We start from the raw sequence: 10,339 nt of genomic DNA, 5'->3' as shown, positions 1-10,339 counted from the left end.
GGAAGTGCTGACTCTAAAATCAACATTTTGAACATTTTAACCAAGAACTAAACAAACAAAAATAACACATTTTTTATTTGACAAATCTTTAATCTGAAATATAGAACTGTATATAAATTGTTGTTATAAATATATTTATTTATTGCCTTACATGAAAAAAATAAACCGGACGAGCCAAAATGGCGGCCAGAGGACCACAATTTCCACTACCCAGGACACTTCCGTTTGCACATGCGCATTAAAGTCAACTGACAGAAACAAGAAGCTATCGGCTGTTTTTATGTTGTTGTCCTCGACAGTATTCTCTATTCCCCGTTAACGTACAGCCTTTAACCCTGGATTTTAACACAAAATAGACACTTTATTTACCATGGGTGCCGGACCGAGCACCGAGTCCGAAAGGGAGCCGCTTCTCGTCCCTTCTCATGCGGAAACAATAACAAACAGTGCCCCAGTAAACAGCCGAGTGTACGGCAGAAGATGGCTGGTTCTCACCCTGTTCTCCCTGCTGGCTCTCATGCAAGGGATGGTCTGGAACTTCTGGGGTCCGATCCAGAATTCAGCCTTTCACGCTTTCGGTTTCAGCAAGTCTGACATCGCGGTTCTGGTGCTGTGGGGCCCGGTGGGGTTTGTCCCCTGGCTGTTGTTTATGTGGCTGATGGATAAAAGAGGTGAGTTTTAGGTACACTGTGTTCCTATCCTAACATAATGTTGTTTACTGATTTTCCACCAAAATGTATGATTTGTTATTATGTTTGATGACTGAATCAGTCAAAAGCGTGTTGTTGTTGCGTGATATCCGACACTTGATAGTCCTATCTTCCCACAGAGGTTAGATAATGTTGAAGTCTGGTGGATACACACTGTTTTCTTATCGGTAGAGGTGGGAGAAATACTCAGATATTGTACTTGAGTAAAAGTAGAAGTACCAGAGTGTAGGAATACTCTGTTACGGTAAAAGTCCTGCATTCAAAATGTTCCCCAAGTAGAAAAGTCATTAAAATATACTTAAAGTACCAAAAATAAAACTAGTCATTGTGCAGATTGGTCCATAATATATATGATATGTTTTTATAATGACTGATCATGAAAGTGTTCTCAAAGCTGGTAAAGGTTCAGCTAGTTTGAATGACTTTGTATACTGCAGGGTACTAAAGTCTGATTTAACACTTGATTATATTTCACATCATTCATCCACATCTGTAAAGTAACTAAAGGGATTAAATACATGTAGTGGAGTAAAAGTACACCATGTACCTCTGAACTGTAGTGGAGTAGAAGTACAACAATGTAAATACTCCCTCAAAATGTTACTTAAGTACAGCACTTGAGTAAATGTTCTTAGTTGCTTTAAATTACTGATCCTGTTTTGGTCTTCCTCTTGTCTGAAATTCCCCCCAAAACTCCTGATATGTTAACTTAATATGTTTGATGACTGAATCACTGAAAAGTGTATTGTTGTTGCTTGATATCACACACCTGATACTATAGTCTTATCTTCCCACAGAGGTTGGTTAGTGGGTAGTTTCCTCGTAATGTATGTTGATAGTTGTTTAACCAAACAACCTTCAAACCTCTAAATACTTTTATGAACGCTCATGTTTCAATAGCTTTTATATCATATCAATAGTGTAATGCAGAGGTGGAAGAAGTATTCAGAATTTTTACTTAAGTAGTACTTATTTACTACATTATAACATATAAAATATACTTTGTTACAAGTAATCACAATCTGAATATTTGTATTCATCCCACAGAGGGGACATTTACATTTGTTACAGCAAGTAAAGAGCCAAAGATAGCTTCATATTAATTAAGAAAAGCATGCATACAGATACTTAAAAAATAGAAATAGAAGTTTCACTATTTACAATTGGCGAAATGCACATCCAGTACCAGTAACAGTTCTGAGATATCGCAGCCAGTTGAAAGTCCTGCGTTCAAAATTCTACTTAAATAAAGTAAATACTGTTATAAATATGAATAAAGTGTAATGGCCCAGTAATCAATGCTATTGGTATTAAGCAGAGACAACAACAAGCAGCAACAGCAACTATTTGGTACTTTTGATAACTTACTCTACATTACATTACTACTTGTTAGACGCTTTTCTCCAAAGCCACTTACATACTCAATACTGTGGGCAATCCCCACAGGAGCAATTTGGGGTGAAGTGTCTCAGGGACACAACAACATGCTGACTGCAGTGGGGTTTGAACCTGTGACCTCCTGATCTGAACACCAACGCCCTACCCACTGCGCCACACACCTCAACAACTTTATTTATCACTGACATGGTCGTTAAAAACAGTGTATTGATACCACTGTCACTTTTTAAATGAACATAGGTTTGGTGCAAAGTGTTCTTTCCGTGCCCTCTGTCGTGCATCAGAGTACGACGAATGTGAAAGTTAAAAGTGCTGATGCAGAAAAAACAACTTTTCCCGAATTCACAATGGTCTTAAAAAAACACTCAACACTTTGTAAAGTGCTTGACATGCAGTACAGCTTTTGACTTGAGCTGCTGAGTGTCAGCTCAGTTCACCTAACCAGTTCCTCCGCACCACCTGACTGACAGTATGGCAACCAGTGGTAACAACGCACTGACAACACCAGTCACCAGGATCCTCATGAAACAAAGACCACAAGATAAATGTTTCCAAGACATTGCAAAACGTACCTTGTGATCCTGATTCATCAGCAATTAGAGGGTGTTGGGTAATTCAAATTAATCCAGTGTTACTACGGCTGCGGGAAATCCCTGAAGATACATAAATGTTGTGTTTTTAAGGTTTTAAAAGGGCTTCTTTTTTTTTAATGTGGCTTATCAAGAAAGCTTAGTCTTCTTACAAAAAGGCAACACATTATAAAACAAAGTCCTTGTGTTTTCTTTTTGAACCTTCTGTAGAATCGCATCAAATAATATTGTTTGTTAAAAGGACAAAAACATCTAATTGAAACTGACTAACTAGTGGAATAATCAGTATAGTAGCATGCTGTATGCTGGATATACAGTATGTCATTCACAAGAGTTGTGAGGTGCTTGAAAAGCTCCAAAATGCACCTTGAAATGTGTTTGAATTCAACTTTTGGAAAAGGAGTAGGAAGCCCCTGTTTATGATGCTAAGCTGCTATCCCATCTGCTGCTGTCAGTGAGTAAACAATGAATCTAACACTGTATAATATGTAAAATAATCCAGCTTCACCTCATACCGGTAAAGTTAATACTCAATTTGTACCCAGCGTGCAGCTTATTCTGCCTCAGAGTTGCATATCGAGTCAGTGCGGCTCATTCAGCATTCAGAAATTGCATTAAGCCGGGGTGTGACCCTGTTTAAAAACAACAAGATGACATCCAGAGGCTGACTCAGGCCTACACTGTTGCCTATGTATGACACGCACACACGCACACACCTAGTGGCTCTTCTCCAAACTGTTAATGGGGAAAATGCTCACCCTGGAGTTTCCTTTCCCTAAGGCTGGTGATGATCACAGTATAGTTGCTATCGAAGAGAAGCTGGAGTACTAGAATAGGTCACATGTGGTGAAGTCACTAGGGAGTAGTAGGTCTTACATAATAGGCTACATAATGCAGAAGGTGAGAAAAGGAGCTCGTCCACCCATTGAAGTGGGAATGAAGCTCAAGTCTGGCTTTAAAGGCCTCTGATAAATATAGGTTACTGACTTTTTAGTTTGACTAGATTCAAATGCAGTTTCATATGAACCCACATGCATGAGAAAAGGTCCATTGTTTTTCTGCAGCACTATTATTATGACTGAAAGCAGCAGAAACGCAAATTCACAATTCAAAAAGACAATGAACACAGAAGTGGAGAGAACTGAAATGGCTCAATAATCTCATATCAGTGTAACAATATATACATTTCTGTCATAGGTTATGGGCGCCCACTAACTAAGAGCTGTTTTGCTGATCGATAAAGCAAAGATCCACCCCAGGCCACTGGTGTTAATATCGACTGATTCGTTTAAAGCTTGTGTAAATAGCAACTGGCAGGGAAAGAGGAGAACAGGGAAGTAGAGAGAGTTTCCTCTATTGAACGTCATGTGGGGGAAACTGAGAATAGTTGATAGAGAAAGGAAGTTGGTCAGCACTTTTGCTGGGAGTATTTCTTTATTTCTGTCTTTGATTTCACTTGAAACCTTTAAAGTTCTTAATTAAATGAAAAAAAGTACTATTCTTCTGCCAAGTATTAAAAGCTCTTTATTTTCCTCATACTGTCTGTGCTGCAGCACCTCTTTTCACCATCTGTCTGAAACCAGAGCCCAGTCTGCGCCGATTGGTTAGCTGGCCGGCTCTGTTGTGATTGGTCAACAGCTTAGAGATGTCCCGCCCCTTAGCCTATCACATACAATGTGTAGGAACGCTAGCCAATAGAAGTGCAAGTGTTACAAAGTGACAACGCTATGTTCAAGAAGTAAACAAAGGAATCAAATGGAGTCGTTTCAGGTGGGGGAGGGAGACACAGGGATTGTAGCCTCTGCAGACCATTTACATGCACTAAAACCTATATATAAACACATTACAGGAAAGACAACACCCCAACAAACATTATAGGGCCTCTTTAAATGAACCCTGAGAATGAAGTGGTGACCACAACCATGTTTTCCCCTCTGGACCCCATTTCATGATCTTACCTTGGTTGCTGATTGGCTAATGGTTACACAAGACAACACATCGTTATGACATCATAAAGTGGCCAAAATCTGATCAGCTCGTTTTCAGACCGGTTTTTATAGAAATGGATCAAAAAGAGAGAGAATCACACATGTTGATGTAGAAGAGACATGAAAAAGAGGGGACACATGTTGATGTAGAAGAGACATGAAGAAGAGGGGACACATGTTGATGTAGAAGAGACATGAAGAAGAGGGGAGACATGCTGATGTAGAAGAGACATGAAGAAGAGGGGAGACATGCTGATGTAGAAGAGACATGAAGAAGAAGAGGGGACACATGCTGATGTAGAAGAGACATGAAGAAGAGGGGACACATGTTGATGTAGAAGAGACATGAAGAAGAGGGGACACATGTTGATGTAGAAGAGACATGGAGAAGAGGGGACACATGTTGATGTAGAAAAGACATGAAGAAGAGGACTTTGCATAATATGTGACCTTTAACCCTTCTCTCCCCTCTTCATCACCCTCTCTCTCTCCCCCAGGTCTGCGGGCGTCCCTCCTCCTCTCGGCCTTCCTGATGCTGTTGGGAGCGGCTCTGCGGAGCGTCCCTCTGACAGAACAGCCTCTCCGGAGATGGTGAGCCTCCTTCTTCTGATCATGATTCTTTGAGAGGTTTTAGAAAGGAGGCACAGAGTGACTCGTGATACTCGTGAGTCATAAACCTCCCATCGTTTGATATCATTTGATTTATTATTGATTTATTAGGCAAACTTTTTCCATCAGACGGCCAGCTATCAGTTTATGGACAAGAAGAGCTGCCTGCCAAACGTTAGGACCTCTCCTCGTCTAATGTGTTCTCCATGATTTGTGATTTCACTGACAAGATTAGTAGATTAATGGATTACTTAGTCCATGGGAAATTCATCAGACACCAATTGATTTAATGTTTCAGTCATTTTACAAGCCTTCCCTGGTTTAAGCCTCCGAGGATTTTATGATTATGTTTATCAAATAATATAAAAAAACTAAATATTTGTTAGGGACTGAATAAAAACAAACGAGGTTAATATGTCACCTTGACTCTGAGAAATTGAACAAGAACATTTTTATTCTTAGAGACAAAATAAATGTCAGATGAATCGATAATAATCTCAATGCTTACAGACTGTTATCAGTGTTGCCCAATCCAAATGTAGAAGGTTTGAATGCTAATATTTGCTAATTGGCTCTAAACACAAAGGAAGGCGATGTCACGATGGTTATAAAAACAAATATTGTTCACATATAATTTTTGAAAACAACATTTCAAAGATCCCCAAAGTGATGGCAATTCATCCTGGGAGTCAGAGTTATTCATCCCAAGGGAAAGTGGGTTTAGTTAAAGTGGCTCCATCTTAAAAAATGAACTAAGAAGACAATTAAACATACGAAAATATATACTTATATAAACACAAGAAGTCTTGGTGATCCAATAAAAAGTAAAAAATAATAAATATATAAACGAGAAGTTAAAAAGTCCAATAATAAGATTTTTTTTTAAAAGCGAGATAAACATAAGGCATACAAGTCCTTTAGAAGTTAAAGTAAAATGTCCAATTGAAGATAAAATGAAAATGTAATTCAGCCAATAGTTGTGGAGACATTTAAATCTGGACAGACAGACATTACCATCCATGACTCCAGCTCTCGACACAGGTTCGGGAAAGCCCCATGAGCTTCTAGTTGTAGAGTGAAAATGGAACGCACACGCTATTTGTTGTTTGTTTATATCACGGAGTCTGTTCTTATTCTCTGGTTTCCGGTTGTTGCCTCTTTTGAATGACGAATACACACTACCGCCGCCTGCTGGTAAGGAGAGTTATTGCCACTCACGCATGCGCAGCTCGTACGTGCTTCTTGGCCTTCTGCTGAAGTCTTTGCGGTGTGTTCCAGTGCGACACATGGCCAAGACGCAGGAGACGTGAGGCGACATAACAGTCGTGTTCCGTCGGGACGTGTTCTTTGGTGTCAGTTTTGTGTGTAAGGGCCTTTAGATGAGTTGCTTGCTATTATTGTTAAAAGTAGGAGGAGGAACATCTGTAAACAGGAATTGGTTAGTCCGTTTCATAGGCGTGTCATGCTGTATTTAGCTTTACTGATTCCCATCAAGATCCTGTTATTTCTATAGAACTGCAACTGGATAGACCGGCAGTCAGAAAGATAGAAAGACAGCTCAAGTCTGTCTGAATAATTTACTTATTTTTAGTTTAATTTCCTCCTTGTTCTTCCCGCACTAGAGAGCACTTTGCCAGCCCATCATTGGAAAACTCCCCCCAAAACTCCCATTATTCTCAGAGTCTCATTCCCAGTTTGACTCATGAGCTCAGAGAAGGTCACTCAACTATAATGGGCTTCCTAAAAATGTAATTTCATTGAATATTATTTGAGCGGTAATCTGTCTAATGATTACCATTGGCCTCCACAATGAGGCGGTCAAATATCAATACATAGAGGAAATTGTATTTCCGCAGAAATTAGTAGCTTTTTATTCCAAGGATTTGAGGATCTATAAAAAAAACACATTTGGGGCTTTCAAAGAGCAGAAAAATCAATTTTGGTTTCTCTATTTATTTCCCTCTGTGTCTCTTGAGGCAGCGGAGTGAGAAGTCGGGGGTGCAGTGATACAAGCTCAGTGAAATAAAAACCATCCTTTTAAAGTTCATTGGGAAGAAGAGGTGAAAGAATCATGATTCCCTTATGATAGTGCCTCAGCTGAAAAAAAAGTACAATCTGCTGTGAAATGTCAGCTGGATCCGTGGTTTTATTATTCAGTATTATGTGTTCCTCAAATCCCTTAATAACAGCTTCAAAGGCTCTTTACACAACATTAAATTAAAGAGGCCCTATTCTCCCTTTCCTCTTGTGTGTTATATATGTTTTTGGGAATGGAAATAATCTTCAAAGGCTAAAATCCAGAGTAAGTTTCTCTCCCACACCCTTGCCTGAAACGCCTCCATTCAACTCCTTTGTTTACTTCTGTAAAGTGACATCACTATGTAACACTCACAAATGTCTGAGCTGGTTGACCATTCACAACAGAGCCAGTCAGCTAACCAATCAGAGCAGACTGGGCTCTGGTTTCAGACAGAGGGTGAAAAGAGGTGCTGCAGCACAGACAGTGTGAGAAAAATAAAGAGCTTTTTGAACATTAAAGCATGGAGACATGTAGAGACACTACATACTGATATACACCTGAACATCAGCAGGAGAGGACTCTTTAAAGTGGAGACACTACATACTGATATACACATGAACATCAGCAGGAGAGGACTCTTTAAAGTAGAGACACTACATACTGATATACACCTGAACATCAGCAGGAGAGGACTCTTTAAAGTAGAGACACTACATACTGATATACACATGAACATCAGCAGGAGAGGACTCTTTAAAGCAGAGACACTACATACTGATATACACTTGGACATCAGCAGGAGAGGACTCTTTAAAGTAGAGACGCTACATACTGATATACACCTGAACATCAGCAGGAGAGGACTCTTTAAAGTAGAGACACTACATACTGATATACACCTGAACATCAGCAGGAGAGGACTCTTTAAAGTGGAGACACTACATACTGATATACACATGAACATCAGCAGGAGAGGACTCTTTAAAGTAGAGACACTACATACTGATATACACCTGAACATCAGCAGGAGAGGACTCTTTAAAGTAGAGACACTACATACTGATATACACATGAACATCAGCAGGAGAGGACTCTTTAAAGTAGAGACACTACATACTGATATACACTTGGACATCAGCAGGAGAGGACTCTTTAAAGTAGAGACGCTACATACTGATATACACCTGAACATCAGCAGGAGAGGACTCTTTAAAGTAGAGACACTACATACTGATATACACCTGAACATCAGCAGGAGAGACTCTTTAAAGTAGAGACACTACATGCTGATATACACCTGAATATCAGCAGGAGAGAACTCTTTAAAGTAGAGACACTACATACTGATATACACCTGAACATCAGCAGGAGAGGACTCTTTAAAGTAGAGACACTACATACTGATATACACCTGAATATCAGCAGGAGAGAACTCTTTAAAGTAGAGACACTACATACTGATATACACCTGAACATCAGCAGGAGAGCACTCTTTAAAGTAGAGACACTACATACTGATATACACCTGAACATCAGCAGGAGAGGACTCTTTAAAGTAGAGAAACTACATACTGATATACACCTGAACATCAGCAGGAGAGCACTCTTTAAAGTAGAGACACTACATACTGATATACACGTGAACATCAGCAGGAGAGGACTCTTTAAAGTAGAGACACTACATACTGATATACACGTGAACATCGGCAGGAGAGGACTCTTTAAAGTAGAGACGCTACATACTGATATACACCTGAACATCAGCAGGAGAGAACTCTTTAAAGTAGAGACACTACATATATATACACCTGAACATCAGCAGGAGAGGACTCTTTAAAGTAGAGACACTACATACCGATATACACCTGAACATCAGCAGGAGAGGACTCTTTAAAGTAGAGACACTACATACTGACATACACCTGAACATCAGCAGGAGAGGACTCTTTAAAGTAGAGACGCTACATACTGATATACACCTGAACATCAGCAGGAGAGGACTCTTTAAAGTAGAGACGCTACATACTGATATACACCTGAACATCAGCAGGAGAGGACTCTTTAAAGTAGAGACGCTACATACTGATATACACCTGAACATCAGCAGGAGAGGACTCTTTAAAGTAGAGACACTACATACTGATATACACCTGAACATCAGCAGGAGAGGACTCTTTAAAGTAGAGACGCTACATACTGATATACACCTGAACATCAGCAGGAGAGGACTCTTTAAAGTAGAGACGCTACATACTGATATACACCTGAACATCAGCAGGAGAGGACTCTTTAAAGTAGAGACACTACATACCGATATACACCTGAACATCAGCAGGAGAGGACTCTTTAAAGTAGAGACGCTACCTACTGATATACACCTGAACATCAGCAGGAGAGGACTCTTTAAAGTAGAGACACTACCTACTGATATACACCTGAATATCAGCAGGAGAGAACTCTTTAAAGTAGAGACACTACATACTGATATACACCTGAACATCAGCAGAAGAGGACTCTTTAAAGCAGAGACACTACATACTGATATACACCTGAACATCAGCAGAAGAGGACTCTTTAAAGTAGAGACACTACATACTGATATACACCTGAACATCAGCAGGAGAGGACTCTTTAAAGTAGAGACACTACATACTGATATACACCTGAACATCAGCAGAAGAGGACTCTTTAAAGTAGAGACACTACATACTGATATACACCTGAACATCAGCAGGAGAGGACTCTTTAAAGTAGAGACACTACATATATACACCTGAACATCAGCAGGAGAGGACTCTTTAAAGTAGAGACACTACATACTGATATACACCTGAACATCAGCAGGAGAGGACTCTTTAAAGTAGAGACGCTACATACTGATATACACCTGAACATCAGCAGGAGAGGACTCTTTAAAGTAGAGACACTACATACTGATATACACCTGAACATCAGCAGGAGAGGACTCTTTAAAGTAGAGACGCTACATACTGATATACACCTGAACATCAGCAGGAGAGGACT

General features: G+C 39.8%; 1 protein-coding gene across 1 annotated transcript in view; it reads left to right on the top strand.

Moving 5' to 3' along the window:
- The first annotated feature begins 216 nt into the window (after positions 1 to 216).
- The window catches only part of slc49a4 (solute carrier family 49 member 4), a 58,072-nt gene continuing 47,949 nt past the window's right edge, over positions 217 to 10,339 (top strand). Inside the window, exons 1-2 of the mRNA XM_079666953.1 lie at positions 217 to 671; positions 5,184 to 5,277. Of these exons, the coding sequence (XP_079523079.1) occupies positions 371 to 671; positions 5,184 to 5,277 (395 nt within the window). The 5' untranslated portion in view covers positions 217 to 370. The remainder of the gene's footprint in view (positions 672 to 5,183; positions 5,278 to 10,339) is intronic.

This window comes from Notothenia rossii (assembly GCF_949606895.1).
Source record: "Notothenia rossii genome assembly, chromosome: 2".
NCBI lineage: Eukaryota > Metazoa > Chordata > Actinopteri > Perciformes > Nototheniidae > Notothenia > Notothenia rossii.
This window is presented reverse-complemented; position numbering and strand designations above follow the sequence as displayed.